Source organism: Rana temporaria, chromosome 1, assembly GCF_905171775.1.
Source record: "Rana temporaria chromosome 1, aRanTem1.1, whole genome shotgun sequence".
Classification (NCBI taxonomy): domain Eukaryota; kingdom Metazoa; phylum Chordata; class Amphibia; order Anura; family Ranidae; genus Rana; species Rana temporaria.
This window is the reverse complement of record NC_053489.1, coordinates 94,031,363-94,048,292: the sequence shown is the minus strand read 5'-3', so window position 1 is coordinate 94,048,292 and position 16,930 is coordinate 94,031,363. Positions and strand designations below refer to the sequence as shown.

At 43.3% G+C, this 16,930-nt stretch overlaps 1 protein-coding gene across 2 annotated transcripts in view; it reads left to right on the top strand.

Moving 5' to 3' along the window:
• CMYA5 (cardiomyopathy associated 5) overlaps window positions 1-16,930 on the top strand; it is a 92,773-nt gene that overhangs the window by 42,705 nt on the left and 33,138 nt on the right. The window contains exons 8-10 of one of the 2 annotated variants that reach the window (XM_040340588.1): window positions 3,741-3,890; window positions 7,803-7,949; window positions 9,944-9,945. In XM_040340588.1, coding sequence (XP_040196522.1) covers window positions 3,741-3,890; window positions 7,803-7,949; window positions 9,944-9,945 — 299 coding nt within the window. The remainder of the gene's footprint in view (window positions 1-3,740; window positions 3,891-7,802; window positions 7,950-9,943; window positions 9,946-16,930) is intronic. The other variant, XM_040340580.1, reaches the window with a different exon arrangement.

Sequence of the window (16,930 nt, the reverse complement as noted above, 5' to 3'; positions counted from 1 at the left end):
TTCCTGTACTACTTCAATCCGACTTGTAGGCGATTTGTACCCATTGATTTCAATGGAAGTCGCCTCCAAGTCTGATCACTGTCTTAACTGAAGCGACTTTCCAGGAAGATAACATACATTTCTCAGGCAAACCTCTCCCTCCCCTAGAGCCGATTGTTGTTTGATTGGCCACTGGAAAGTCTCCTGTCCTGGAGACGACTTCAAGTCGTGTTGTAAATCGCCCCAGATCGCCCTGTGGTTCATGCTCAAGTCAAGTCGGAGTCGCCTCTGAAAGTCGCGCTGGAAGTCGTGTCGCCCTAGTGTGAACCGACTCTTAGACTGTTATCAGATCTCTCAGATAAGCAACCAACAGCCAAGTGAAAGAACTTGCACAGCAGGCTGACAACATTTGCTAACTGAGAAGCAGTGGCTTAGCTTTGTCAGCCTGCAACGGGAAGTGCTGCTACTGGCAGGATCTCCAAGAAATAAATCTTGCAAAAGATTTCCAAAAAAGGTTTACTTAAACAGTAAGGTATAAACTGAAACATACTGCAAAGTAGATTTAGGGCTTTCATATATTTTAAAGCCCAACTCTGGGAAATTTGAAAATTATCGTTTGCATTGGGACTGCGCCTGCATTGCAGAGGTTGACTGCTCATGTAGTATTTAACTTGCCTGATCTTCCACCCCCTGGCAGATGCTGCTCCCCATAGCTCTGCCGGTGGACTGTTCAGCAGTGTCATCATGTCCAGTGTAGGGCTATGGACCCTTCCTTGGTCTTGATGACATCAGGACTTTAGACAGCTGGAACGTAGGGGAGAGGATACTGCGGGGACGGGTCTAGCAGCACAGAGGAGCCGAAAATAAATCTTCTTTAACAAGTCTCTGGAACCTAAACAAGCAGATAACCCTTGCAGCAAGAGATCATTTTCCTGGAGTTGGGATTTAAGCTTTGAGATGTACCCAAAGAGCAATTGATACCTGCTGAATACGTCATCTAGATATTGCTGTAGTCCACTTGTTTACTCCACTCCCTTTTCTCAGTGATCTGGTGATTGTGGAATACATATGCGTGTGGTGCTTTAACACTCACATCCTTCCTCACACATAGAAATCTGAAAATGACTGTACTGTGATGTTTTCCACAAATCAGATCCCAACATATAGTTTGAATGTGTTTGGTGATTTAGGAAGAAAATGGCGAGGAAGTTACACTGATAATGCCCCGGGTCATACACTTCTAGGGTCTGTATCAATGAACTTTGGGCTTGTGTCAATTATATCCATTATACATCAGTTTGAGACTTCGAAGATCAATCACAATTCATTGGTAGGTGCATTGGACCTGCCGTTGACCAACTTCTGGCCTGCAGTTAACTTGTTTCAAGTGGGTTTTGCATTCCCATAGACTTGTATAGGAAAGTGAAACCCGTCTAACACAAACAAAGGCTCTCCAGACCAGTACTGCCCTTCTACTGACCCATGAGGTTCTCAGAGAACTCTGTAATGGGAATTGTCTGGTTTTAGCACATCTGCAGTATGTCTGTAATGGGAATTGTCTGGTTTTAGCACATCTGCAGTATGTGAAGCTTTTTGGTTTCAGTAGTTATCTGAAAGTTCTTTACAAGGTAAACAACTGAGAAGGTGAGTTTTTAGTCAGCATCTAAACACATCCAGAGATATGGCCTCCCAGGCTAAGCTAAGTATTAAGTTCCCAAGAGGAGCAGCTTGGCAGAATATTTTACGACCTTATTAAGCAATAATGTTTTTAACTTCTGGATTACCAATGTACATTCCCACTTTACAGCTATCATAAAAGGACGCCTATAATTTGTGAACAGTGCCAATAAGGAAAGCATATCTAAACACAAGGATAAAAACACACTATATTGTGGTTCACCAGTCCTTAGACATGTTGACTTAGTTTCCATTTTGCAGGCTATTCATTCTTTATGTTCCCCTGGTGATGCTGCCAGTGACACATTTCCAGGGTGAAGATGTTTACTCACTGCACTTTATCTATTGAGGAGCAGTGTTTTCACCTTAGGACTGGTGTTTTAAGACCACAGAACACCCCCCCCCTTCTTTTTCTTAATATAGGAGGCAGGGGAGTAACTATAATGCCGCGTACACATGCTCTGAATTTCGGACAACAAATGTTTGATGGGAACTTGTTGTCGTAAATTCCGACCGTGTGTAGGCTCCATCGGACATTTGCTGTCGAAATTTCCGATACTATTCCGACGCACAAAATTCCATGCATGCTCAGAATCAAGCAGAAGAGCCGCACTGGCTATTGAAATAAATGTTTCTCAGCTTGTCATACGTGTTGTACGTCACCGCGTTCTTGACGTTCGCACTTTCCGACAACATTTATGTGACCGTGTGTATGCAAGACAAGTTTGAGCCAACATCCGTTGGGAAAAAAAAACACGGGTTTGTTGTTGGAATGTCCGATCGTCTGTTCGCGGCATAGGGGTTGCAATTGTGATCTGGTCCCATGGTCCAGGGGGCCCATGCGGCTCCCCTGTGCACCTGAATAGGAGTCGCAGTTGGGGCGGTATATAGAGGAACTGATGACATCCATTTTTCTCCTGCAGCCGCTGAAATCCTGTTTTCTCCTCCTCCCTCCTGCAAAGCATTCAGCAGCTACAGGAGGAAAATGGAGAGCATCAGTTTCTCTACCCACTCCTATCCAGGTTACTTTTCTCTTGCTGCCATGGGCCCCTGTGTGCTCCTTTGGTCCCCTCCTTCCCCCCACAGTGCTGCCTGCTCCCCTCCTCCCTTCTCCCGCCAGCTGCTGTGGGGGAATCTGTCAAGATGGAGATCTTCCTTTTCAGAAAGGACACTGTGAATTATTGGTAGCATTCGCTCTTGTATCCATGAATAGTTAACTGTGTTTACTAGGCTTCAGTTTGTGAATGAACGGGAAGCTCTATACAGAGCTATTCCTGTTCATTCATTCTGCTTTCTCTGCCTCAAAGGTGAAACATCAGAGGTCTGGTTAGACCGGTTTAATATTGTAAGAATAATAAAAAATAAAATTGTAAAATAAATAAATATAAATAAAATGGTAAAAAATAATAAAAAAATAAACTACTGACACCAGGGTTGCAAATCCCACAAAACTGTGCTTATTCACTGGTTATAAATAAGCACATTTTTGTGTGAAATGTGTTAACAAGCAGATACTCTATCTCCTGTATTTGATGTGCTGTTCACTTGATGCAATAAATGGTTCATACGGATCTACAGTGGTGTGCGGCCATTCCTTCTGATGCTTACAGTGTTTGCGGTGGCGAGTCGTGGCAAGCACCCACATGAAGGATTAAACAAGGTTGATGGTACTTCACCTGGAGCAGTGTTTCTCTTCTCATTAGACTTTAGCGCTAACTAGCACTTCAACTAATCCTTCGATGACCCAATAGTCACTGCCAAATAGATACAGTACATTCGACAATGGGCATCTTGTGTCGTAGAATGCTTTGCTTGCCAGTCAACCTCCCAGAACAATGGGTAAATTATAAGGAATCAAGCCAATGTCACTAGGTAGAATCATGCACCCATTAATAGCAGGATATATTTAATGGGAAAAAAATCATAATGTTAAAACACTATCTGTACAAATTAAAATAGGCATTCAACAAATAGAAATATTTAAGCCCAGGAAAATCAATGCATTTATTTCATCAGTTTATTTAGCTGTTTGGCTGCAGTAGTCTTTTTTGAACGTTCTGTAACATTATTCAATAATTTTGCAGTTCCACAGACACCGAAGTTATCAACACAGGAGGCTAATTCTGCCACCAGCACTTCCATCACCGTGTACTGGACATTGAGTGAGGAAGATGTCATTGATTATTTCCAGGTCTACTGCATGGAGGAGCCTCAAGGAAATCGCGATGACAATGGTGAGTGAAATTTATCTTTGTTTCTGTTGATCTTTAGCATTTGGGCACTATGCTGTTATCCTATGCTTGGTAATGCATCAGCACTCATTTGTAAATCATTAATGGTATTATTATTAAAACCTTTAAAGATGACCAGTAAGGAACAGTCATTTGAATTAGAATTTTCACCCTTAAAGCCCAACTCCAGACAAAATATTTTGGGCCAGATCCACGAAGCGCGGCGCTTCTCCCCGTCCGGTGTAGTGTATCTCAGATACACTACGCCGCCGTAACTTACTTTTTTTTGTTGGTATCCTCAAAGATTTCCCGCCGTTACGGCGGCGTAGTGTAACTTAGGTGGCGTAAGGGCCCGCAATTCAAATGTATGTGATGGGGGCGTTTTATGTTAATACGTCGTGACCCGAAGTAAATGACATTTTTTTTGAATGGCGCATGCGCCGTCCATGGGGGTATCCCAGTGCGCATGCTCGAAATTAAACCGGAACAAGCCAATGCTTACGACGGTGACGTCATTTTATGCAAAGCCCTATTCGCGAACGACTTACACAAACAACGTAACATTTTCAAAATTCCACGCGGGAATGACGGCCATACTTAACATAGGATACGCCTCATATAGCAGGGGTAACTATACGCCGGCCGGACGTACGTTCGTGGATCGCCGTATCTAGCTAATTTGCATACTCGACGCGGAATTCGATGGAAACACAACCTAGCGGCCAGCGTAAATATGCACCTACGATCCGATGGCGTACTAAGACGTACGCCTGTCGGATCGAGCCCAGATTCCGTCGTACCTTGTTTTGTGGATACAAAACAGAGATACGACGGGGGAACTTTGAAATTACGCGGCGTATCCATAGATACGCCGGCGCAATTCCTTTGAGGATCTGGCCCTTTTTTTTTTTATTTGGGACAAACTTGGTGAAAGTAAATTCTTCCGTCCAACTTTTATGGTTGTTTCTTGTAGATTTCACTGCAATTCCTGTTCTTCTGATGACAGCAAGAAAAATTAATAAGTGGGGCAGATGACACTGGGATGAGAAGACACAGACAGGAATAATAACCTTATATAAGTTCTAAACCTTTTCCATTTTACAGAAAATATGTATGCCAAAAGAACTGAGAGAAAATCTCCCCAATAGGGACACAGACTGGAATTAAAAAATAAACTGACAGCTGACCGACCCGTACCATACACCCAGGGATTCTTTCCTTTATACCATTGTAACACCCCACTGAAGGAGTAAAAACAATCGATTGTAAGACATTTGATTAACGCCACAAGCTCTTGTAGCTTTACACTATTGAAATATCCTACACTGCCTTTTCTTTCACTGGTTTCTTAAGATTGAGGATATAAGGGTAATAGTAAGTCTGACTAGTGTCCTGAAAACCTGTAAAATGTGGTTCCATTGCACAGCAGACACTTGCACTATGGAAATCCAGCAAATACTTAAATACTTGCAGGCTAAATACATATCAAAGTTCATAGTTGCCCTGTGCACTGTTCAGTACTTGTACTAGTCATTTGTGCAAATGCTAAACAGAAATGTGAATAGACAATGTGTTAGGCTGGCCATAGATGGTTTTAATCTCTGCGGGTTCAATAGAGACTAGCCAAGATTTGACTGTCATATTTTTTATACAAGTAAAATATGCTAAGCTGGGTAAAGACCAAAAAAAAAAAAAGAAGAAAATATTATGGTGATCCTAATAAAAGGGGGTTCCTGTGAGTGCCAAAGGTTGTGGGCCTACAGGCTCCAGTGATGGAAAACTGGCCCAGTCTAGGCTGGCAAGTTTGGTGTACATTTTAGTAAAAATTAAATTGCACTTTAAACAACGCTCATGACTTTAGTACCTTAACACCTTAATACCATTTGGCCTCATGTCTGAAAGCATCTGAAGAACTGTTTGTGTTTCCTCACAGCAACCAGTCAACTTTATCATTTCTTGAAGCTAGGGCAGATTAGAAAGAGAAAAGGAGAAGCTAACTGGTGCTGAGGAGCAATGTAGACAATGATGGTTTTACTTTCATATACGGGACCTATGCTCACATGTTGTTTTTAGGCCTAAACTGCATTTTTTTATTATATTTTTGCTCTTCTGCTAGTCGTATGTATGTATTTTCTGCATCATTATATGACCCAAAAGCTAATCTAGGTATCTTCATATATTTATGCCAAATGCTGATGCTGAGGCCAAGTTACAATCGATTTGTTATTAAATGTAGTGCCCTCCTAGACAAGTTGCTAGAAATGTCAAGTAAATTTGATTTTTTTTTTTGCTCCTCTGCAGGCGGTGGAGCCATGAATGTGGTTATTTTTGGCTGTTCTAGGTTTCACTGGCTGTAGGCTCAACTGCTTCCCCCTACCTTTTTGTGGAATCTAGAACGTAGTGGGCTTGGAGCAGCAAACCCACAGCCTGAATGTATATGTGGTCTCAGCCAACCCCTGGGAGAGGAAGCCCAGTAAGTGGCTGTGGTGTGCATAAATAGTCTGAGGCCTGGAGCAACGGGGATCTTGTCCAGAATGAGAAGCTCCCATCCGGAAGCCCTTCTGGGTAGTACAGCTGAAGTTCACAACTGCTCATTAAGGTTCCAGCTGTATTAAGATGTTTGAGAAGTTGAGAAGTGTCCTTGGGGTAGATTCAGATAGATTAGCGGATCTTTAGATTTTTCCCAGCGTGCATTGCTCCAAATGACGTCGCTAGGACGTCATTGGTTTCGGCGTGAGCGTAACTTGCATCCGGCCGTATTCTGAATTCAATTTCGCAAACGATGTAAAAATTCAAAACTCGGTGCGGGAACGACGGCCATACTTAACATAGGATACCCCTCACATAGCAGGGGTAACTATACGCCGGAAAAAGCCGAACGCAAGCGACGTAAAAAAAAAGCGACGGGCGGGCGTTCGTTTCTGAATCGGCGGAACTCCTCATTTGCATATTCGTGTACAAAAAATGAAACGCCACCTAGCGGCCAGCGGGAGATTGCAGCCTAAGATCCGACGGTGTAAGTCACTTACACCTGTCGGATCTTAGGGAGATCTATGCGGAACCTGATTCTATGAATCAGCCGCATAGATCCGACCGTCGGAAGTCAGAGATACGACGGCATATCAGGAGATACGCCGTCGTATCTCTATCTGAATCCGGGCCCTTGTGTTTTTACATAGTGTTACTGGAGTATCCCACAACCTCCCTGCTCTCTACCCAAGTTCATTGGCCCAAAAGTGTGATTGTTACTGGGTGCCTGGCTGCTACTACACTAGTAGGACAAAATCAGCTGGCCCTTTTGGGGGTGAGCACTACATAAAAAACAACCTTCCAGTATCCAGACCCTTATGCTTCCTTAAAGTACATATCATGATAAAAGTATGGTGGTTGCCATTACTGGGCACCTTATGAACATACTAGTTTCCTGACTGTGCCTGGCTTTAACACTTTAAGCCAAAGACCCAGGACATGCGTACTTTAAATCAGCGTCAGCAATGTCAGCCTACATAATTCCCTCATGACAGATGAACAATCCTTCAACCTTTTATACTAAAAAGTAGACCACCTCTGTAGCAGCACCCTAACATTTACTGCCATAATGAATGGTGATAATGCATGACCTCTAATTAACTCAATGAACGCTATGATGGGCCCCAAGTGTACTGCATTTTCCTGATGGCTGTCTGGCAAGGAACCTCCGGACATAAGATTAGGATTCACAGAGCAGAAAAACAAGATGGATTGTGTCCACACAAGTCATTATAAATTCAATTTAATAGTGAAGTAACATCCAAGGCTGTGTCTATACTGTTCTTTATATTGTCTCAGGTTTGCAGTTATGTCACCCATGATGTATGACTCCATATTACTAGCAATGAAGCTTATAGTGTCTTTTGGGACATTTTCTCACTGCAGGGCTGCTGGAGGAATACAGGGTCACGGTGAAGGAAAGTTTCTGCATTTTGGAGGACCTTGAGCCAGATAAATGTTACAGTGTCTGGGTTATGGCCGTAAATAACACAGGCTGCAGCTTACCCACTGACAAGTCAATATTCAAGACTGGTATGTGCCACACTCTTCTTAATAACACTTGTAAACATGCCTTGAAGGAATGAAATGTCAGTACATTATGTGGAGATACATTTTTTAAGCTGACTAATGCTGCAGAAGTACAAGTATTTATCTGTGGAAATGTGCCCTGAAAAATCTATATACATTTTCGCTTTGTTTTTGGGGATGGGGGATAGTGCTTGGGTCTACAGCAGTTCTCTGACTACATAGACATTTCTGTCAATGGTTATTTATGAAAGGCAAATCCACTTTGCAGTACAAGTGCAAAATACACTTGAAATTGCACTGAAAGTGCACTTGGAAGTGCAGTCGCTTTCAGTGCAATTTCAAGTGCACTTTGTACTTGTAGTTTGCACTTGTTGTGCAAAGTGTATTTTCCTTTCATAAATAACCCCCTCTGTCCTATCAGAGGAACCAACTATATTCCATGCATCTATCTTAGCACGAGAACGCTAGTTTAAACAGGTGGTATCAATTTTTTTAGTCCAACTTTATTTTTGCAGTCAGATTAACAAATTATAGCGAGGCTTATGGTTAGAGGTTAGGGGTTAAGTATAAGGATTAGTTTAAGAGTCACGTTTACGGAACGGATTAGGGTAAATTATTAGGACCAGGTGGCCTGTTAAGGGTGTTAAGGTTCACATTTTATCACATTTGCTATGCTGTTATGCTGTACATTATTGAATTTTAGGTTTGTGGGGTTTGATTTTTTTCAGTGTGTTTTATTATATTACAGAAAGAGTAAAATACTCAGAATGGACAATAAAATGCAATATATTGGAGCAAAAAATGTTTTAAAAATGCTTTTTATTATACATTTTTTTTATTGTGTCGGCAGGTCAATCTAGCTTTGGTGACAGGCGTCAGGTTAATTGTTATTTTAAGGGTAGGTTGAGTGGTTTAACTACCCCCTCCAATCATCATGTTAGCTTAAAAGCCCTTTGGAACAGACCCACAACTCTGTTCACATGACACGTCTGGTCCAAGTCTGCTTTCTTCTGGATTGCAAAGTGGGTGCCCACATTGTTTCCAGGCTCATATAGACACTATACTGCTCATTGGTTGTCCATCAGCAGGGTACTTATAGGCTCATGATAAGAGGACTGGTCTCCAGTCCTGAAAAACGTGCTGCAGAGGGTCACATGATGACAGACTTGGGTGAGTAAAAAAAATAAGTTTTAAAATGTGTGGTAATTTTTAAGGTTAATGAATAGGTGGAGGGTTTAAACTTCCCCATAGATGGGCTTTAAATTAGTAAAGTGGTTAGAGTTAATTGCATGAGAATAAAAGTTGCAATTGGTGATACTTAGGGGCCTGGGTGCATACAATGATGTTCAGATTTGTTTTTGTCATTGAACGATCTGCAATGCAGACCTGACACTGGGAAGGTATACAGTATACTGCTTATATGTCATTGGGCACTGTGCTGTTACGCAGCGTCCCGATGATGTTTTTAGTGGCATTGATGGAGATGGGTTTTAGAGTGAATTTTGGTAGTTGCGGTGGATTTAAGTGGGTATTAGGTTTGGGATTTAGGGAAAAGTTAGTGACGATTCCATTTTGCTGAATGCTTTCACAGATTTTTTCAATTTTTTTGATGAAATAATCCGATAATTCGTTGCAAAATTCTTGTGAATCCGAATTGGGGGCCTCTAAACAAGTTGGATTCATTGACTCCGAAACCAGCTTGAAGAGTTTGCGGGGGCGGTTTAGGGCATTAGCGATGATGTTGGAGAAGTGATTTTCTTTGGCCGTAATGATTTCTTTGTGATATTTCTTTGTTATTGACTTGTAAAAGGTGTGGTTTTCCTCTGAAGAGCTCCTTTTCCACGCAGCTTCTGCTCTTCTCCGCTCTTGCTTTAGCAACGTCAGCTGGTCATTGAACCAGCTGGAGTTGTTTTACCGGTTGCAAGTTTTGCGTTTTGGTGCCACCAAGTCCGCTGACTGTCGCATCGCCTTGTTGATGGCGTCAAGTATTTGTGTAGCTGTTTGTTTTTGTTGGATTGTTTTTATTTTGTTCCCTAGTGTTGTTTTGAAGAGTTCCGAGTGGAGCTTCTTTTGAGATCTAGTCCAGTGAGTTGTCACCGGTTTAGTCGTTTTTTTGGGGGGGGCGTTATTGGTGATTTTGAATTTAATCGCATGGTGATCGCTCCATGGTAGCGACTCATTATTCAGGACGTCAATTTCCAAATCTTGTTTGAAAATGAGATCGAGGGTATGACCTGAGACATGAGTGGGGCCTTGTATTAGTTGCTGCAGACCTAATCCTTCCAGATGGTCGATGCAGGCGTCGGCGACGGGGTCCAGCGAGGAGTTGGCCCAAAGGTTGAAGTCCCCAAGCACAAAAAGATGTTTATGAATATTGGTAGGTGTAATGGCGCTAAAAACACTAGAAAAACTTAAAAACAATAAGTGATCCTCATCACTCGACCCATAAAATATTGGAGAAAGTTTCGTGGTAAATCCTCCAATGAATGTGAATAAAATGTGTCCCACTCTTGGCGAATCCTGGAATACCATCCAACATCAACAAAAATGTGGAGGGTATTGGTAGTGGCAAATAATAACAAATGATAAGTGAACAACTGTGCCAAGCCAATGCACAATGTTGCATCAATACAATCAAAAGTGAATATTTGGGTAACTAAATGAACATCAATAATAGTGAAAAAAACAAATCCAGTATACAAAAACACCAAAAAACAATGGTCCAATAAAGTGCAGCGTGCAATAATTAAAGTGTAACAAATTCCAAAGTGATCCGAAGTATTTAAAACAACATGCAAAAAATTAAGCATGAAAATAAATCTAATTGTGAAAAAATGTCCAGTGAAATGAATAATGTTACATTAATAACAATGTCTCTAAAATTCACCAATTGAGGTTAAAAATAAAAGCACAGTGATAATGGTAAAGTGTCACAGTGCATATATAGATGAAGAAAAAAACAATCATAAAAAATGTTCAGTGAAAAAGATAAGTGCTCCAAATCACAAATCTTTAAAATCCACAGCGTTCAGTGATCAATCCTGGATGTGCATGCAAGCTTAGAACTTCCACCATCAGGCTTCCCAGAAGTGTCCAACAAACTAAGTGTTCCAGCCCCTTACCTCAGAGCGGCTTGTAATTAAGCCTAAATGGATGTCTCACAGGCAGTCAGCTGTTCATCCAGCCCCACAATCCCACGACCCGGTCACGGATGGTTGCAGTCTCTCAGAGGGAATATAAAGCAAGGGGAGCCTCCATAGTGTAGTAACATCAATGCATTTTATTAAAAAACAAATAGACACTCACATTTCTAGTAGTACAAAGTCGGCGTGTGTAATCTTTGTGTCTCCCGCTCTGCGGCCGCGAGCGGGTGATGTCACCAGCAGCTCCTCCACGTCCTCACGCGTATCGCAACTGATTCACGTTGCTTACTCATAAGATCCTATGAGTAAGCAACGTGAATCAGTTGCGATACACGTGAGGACGTGGAGGAGCTGCTGGTGACGTCACCCGCTCGCGGCCGCAGAGCGGGAGACACAAAGATTACACACGCCGACTTTGTACTACTAGAAATGTGAGTGTCTATTTGTTTTTTAATAAAATGCATTGATGTTACTACATTATGGAGGCTCCCCTTGCTTTATATTCCCTCTGAGAGACTGCAACCATCCGTGACCGGGTCGTGGGATTGTGGGGCTGGATGAACAGCTGACTGCCTGTGAGACATCCATTTAGGCTTAATTACAAGCCGCTCTGAGGTAAGGGGCTGGAACACTTAGTTTGTTGGACACTTCTGGGAAGCCTGATGGTGGAAGTTCTAAGCTTGCATGCACATCCAGGATTGAACACTGAACGCTGTGGATTTTAAAGATTTGTGATTTGGAGCACTTATCTTTTTCACTGAACATTTTTTATGATTGTTTTTTTCTTCATCTATATATGCACTGTGACACTTTACCATTATCACTGTGCTTTTATTTTTAACCTCAATTGGTGAATTTTAGAGACATTGTTATTAATGTAACATTATTCATTTCACTGGACATTTTTTCACAATTAGATTTATTTTCATGCTTAATTTTTGCATGTTGTTTTAAATACTTCGGATCACTTTGGAATTTGTTACACTTTAATTATTGCACGCTGCACTTTATTGGACCATTGTTTTTTGGTGTTTTTGTATACTGGATTTGTTTTTTTCACTATTATTGATGTTCATTTAGTTACCCAAATATTCACTTTTGATTGTATTGATGCAACATTGTGCATTGGCTTGGCACAGTTGTTCACTTATCATTTGTTATTATTTGCCACTACCAATACCCTCCACATTTTTGTTGATGTTGGATGGTATTCCAGGATTCGCCAAGAGTGGGACACATTTTATTCACATTCATTGGAGGATTTACCACGAAACTTTCTCCAATATTTTATGGGTCGAGTGATGAGGATCACTTATTGTTTTTAAGTTTTTCTAGTGTTTTTAGCGCCATTACACCTACCAATATTCATATCTGTCTTGAGTGTGAGAACACTTTTCGTCGTGGCTGCTATTTTATTTTAATTTTATTTTAGTTTCCTTTTAGTTCAGAATTATTCTTTATTAGGTGGATTTGCGCATTGGTTCCCCCTCTCATTACAAAAAGATGTTTGATGCTTAGGGTGTATGAGGAGATAAATTCTGTCAGCGACGTGAGAAGGTGCGTTTTTGGGCCTGGTGGTCTATACTGTAACAGAGTAGAATATGGACCATGTTTTGGGGATTTGTTTGCAGCTGCAGAGAGAAGGTTTCCATAAATGGAAGCGAGTTTTGAAGGACTGGTTTGGTGATCGAGAGGTGAGTCTTGTGGATCACTGCCTGGCCCCCCCTCTTTGCCCCACTCTGTTCTGCATTTGAATGCGATAATTTGCCGGCACCAGTTCTCCCAGAATGGTGTTGCAGTCTGCTGTAAGCCAGCTTTCTGTGATGAAGAGGCAGTCTAGATCGTGTTGAAGGATGAAATCATGGATTTCTAGACAATGTTTTACTGCCGATCTAGTGTTGACCAAAGCGCATAAAATGCGTTTGGGCTGGTGTACCTGCGTGCGTTTTTTTACTGTCGATTGTCGATTGATTCTTAACAGTTGCTCCCTCTTTAGAGCTTTTTCAGTGACTGCTGGAAGCGTGAAAGCGAATGGTTTTAGTTCCCAGATGATTTCTGCAGAGTATTTTAGATACCCCATGGTTGCAGAAAAGACGCAGGGAAGAAATTTTGATTGGGGGGCTTTGAAGGTGCCGGGGGGGGAGAAAGAGCAAGTGAACCACCACTCGCTCAGTCTTTTCTCCCTGAATTGGTCAAGAGGAAGGCGAAAAAGAAGGAAGAGAAAAGGTTTCAGCTGTCTTTCCAGGCCGTATGACATAAGAAGAATGGTAGTCAGATTTCAGTTTTCAGCTTGGAAGATGTGGGATAATAAATTCTGAACACGTAGACTCAGTGGAAATGGAGGGAGAAAAAATAGATCCTCATAGTGTAGTATATCCAAAGAATTTATTAAAAAAACACTTTAAAAACTTCACAGCAGGCGCCAATCCACTTTTAAAATTCTCACAGCAAGTCACTTCATCATAAAAAATATGTAAAAACTCAGGATAGAAAAGAAAAAAACAGCATAAAAAAAAATATATTGTAAATAAAATATACAGCCAAGGAACGAACCAAAGAGCTGGAGTATATGAGTGTGATGGAGTTTTAAGAATAGCTCCACCCGACATGTTTCTCCATAACTGGCTTCAACTGGGAACGGAGTCTGGCCTAGACTCCGTTCCCAGTTGAAGCCAATTATGGAGAAATAAAATATTCTATGCCATTTTAACTCAACTTAATTGTAAGTGCAACCCAACTTTTATTAAACCCATGATTCTACAGTACTTCACTATGAACTGTTGCTGAGGACTTGCCCCTTCATCCACCTGCTGGAGAAAGTCTGATTGGGAAGACTATAATCATCCCTGTGCCTTACTGACTGCTGTTCCAACGGTCAGGGGATTCAGTAAGGAGACTACATCTCACTACCTGGGTGTCCCCTTTGGTGGAAGAAGATATTTTCAGTGCACTTTCCTTCACTTTTCAATATCATTACCCACTTCACTACTTTGGACTTTAGTTTTTATATTTTGATATAATATTGGTTTCAACGTCTGTTTTATATCATCCTACACACTGTTTATTTTGAATTGTCACAGTTTTTCACTCAATTGGTTTATTATCACTTATTACTTTAGCGCTGTACCTTTTTTGTATTTTATGTCTTTTTTACTTTGGGTATCTTTAGTAATAGGTACTGGCAGCTTCTTCAATTAGTTCAATTTACATACATTTATTCACGTGTTAGCGCAGTGTTTTTTCTTAGGAAATTTTTTTTTTTAGAATCCTAGTTTAGCTGAGAATGGGACAACATGCCTCTTACAAAACTCCAGCAAATGGAGTTCCCAGATATTTACAGAGTGTTGTTAAAGGAAGAGGGATGCTGCATTATAGTAAACCTGGACCTGTCCCAACTTTTTTGAGACATGTTGCTGCCATCAATTTAAAAATTACAATCATGGCAATTTTACATTGAAGAACATTATTCTGAAATTGTTCGACAATTTTTAGACGCAGCTTTTCACAGATTAGTGAACCTCTGCTTATCTTTACTTCTAAGATTCTCTGACCCTCTAAGATACACTCTGTGGGCCAGATCCTCAAAAGAGATACTCCGACTTAAGTGCTGTTCAGTCTGTGTGTAACTTTGGAAACGATCCTCAAAAGGCTTTTTCCAAAGTTACACAGAAGATCCGGCATGTGTAATTGATTTACACTGCCTAATTTTAGGATGCAGTACCGCATCCGCCGCTGGGGGCATTTCGAGTCGAAATGCCGTTGCTAGTATGCAAATTAGCACTTAAGGCGATCCACAAAGCTTTCTAGCTTCTTTTTTGCGCCGTAAGTGTTATTTTGCAAGTGTAAAATTAGGGCTCGTTTTACAAAGTGTAAAGTTAGTCACACCTTGTAAAGGCCCATTGCAGCGACGGCATTTGGTATGCTTTCCCGAGGGAGAACTCCACGTCAATTTGTAAAAAACAAAACCGGCATGGGTTCCCCCCCAGGAGCATACCAGGCCCTTAGGTCTGGTATGGGTTGTAAGGGGACCCCCCCTACGCCGAAAAATTGACGTAGGGGGTCCCCCTACAATCCATACCAGACCCGTATCCAAAGCACGCTACCCGGCCAGCCAGGAAGGGAGTGGGGACGAGCGAGCGCCCCCCCCCCCCCTCCTGAGCCGTGCCAGGCCGCATGCCCTCAACATGGGGGGGTTGGGTGCTCTGGGGCAGGGGGGCGCACTGCGGGCCCCCCCACCCCAGAGCACCCTGTCCCCATGTTGATGAGGACAGGACCTCTTCCCGACAACCCTTGCCATTGGTTGTCGGGGTCTGCGGGCGGAGGCTTATCGGAATCTGGGAGTCCCCTTTAATAAGGGGGCCCCCAGATACCGGCCCCCCACCCTAAGTGAATGGATATGGGGTACATCGTACCCCTATCCATTCACCTGGAGGCAAAAAGTAAAAGTTAATAAACACACAACACAAGGCTTTTTAAAATATTTTATTATTCTGCTCCGGACGCCCCCCCTGTCTTCGTTATTAGCTCAATTACCAGGGGGGGCTTCTTCTTCCGCTCTCCGGGGGTCTTCTTCCACTCTCCGGGGGTCTTCCGCTCTCCGGGGGGGCTTCTCCGGACTCCGGGGGGGCTTCTCCGGACTCCGGGGGGCTTCTTCCATCTTCTCCCCTCTTCCGCTCTTGACTCGGCGAACCCCGGTTCTTCTGCAGCTCTCCGGTGCCTTCTTCTTCAGCGCTGGCTGCCTGCTATGTTTGTGTGTTAGCTCGATTTCAAACAGGCAGCCGGCGCGGTCTTCTGTGACGTCAGGGTCTTCTGGTCTTCTGTTCTTCCGATGTTGTCTCGTCGCCTGTTGTCGCTGTAATGATGGAAGCGCGCCTTGCATCACATTTATATAGGCATCACCGTCCCATCATGCTCCGGTAGGTACCCACGTGGTGGGTGCACGTGGGTAGGCACCCACCACGTGGGTACCTACCGGAGCATGATGGGACGGTGATGCCTATATAAATGGGATGCAAGGCGCGCTTCCATCATTACAGCGACAACAGGCGACGAGACAACATCGGAAGAACAGAAGACCAGAAGACCCTGACGCCACAGAAGACCGCGCCGGCTGCCTGTTTGAAATCGAGCTAACACACAAACATAGCAGGCAGCCAGCGCTGAAGAAGAAGGCACCGGAGAGCTGCAGAAGAACCGGGGTTCGCCGAGTCAAGAGCGGAAGAGGGGAGAAGATGGAAGAAGCCCCCCGGAGTCCGGAGAAGCCCCCCCGGAGTCCGGAGAAGCCCCCCCGGAGAGCGGAAGACCCCCGGAGAGTGGAAGAAGACCCCCGGAGAGCGGAAGAAGAAGCCCCCCCTGGTAATTGAGCTAATAACGAAGACAGGGGGGGCGTCCGGAGCAGAATAATAAAATATTTTAAAAAGCCTTGTGTTGTGTGTTTATTAACTTTTACTTTTTGCCTCCAGGTGAATGGATAGGGGTACGATGTACCCCATATCCATTCACTTAGGGTGGGGGGCCGGTATCTGGGGGCCCCCTTATTAAAGGGGACTCCCAGATTCCGATAAGCCTCCGCCCGCAGACCCCGACAACCAATGGCAAGGGTTGTCGGGAAGAGGTCCTGTCCTCATCAACATGGGGACAGGGTGCTCTGGGGTGGGGGGGCCCGCAGTGCGCCCCCCTGCCCCAGAGCACCCAACCCCCCCATGTTGAGGGCACGCGGCCTGGCACGGCTCAGGAGGGGGGGGGGGCGCTCGCTCGTCCCCACTCCCTTCCTGGCCGGCCGGGTACCGTGCTTTGGATACGGGTCTGGTATGGATTGTAGGGGGACCCCCTACGTCAATT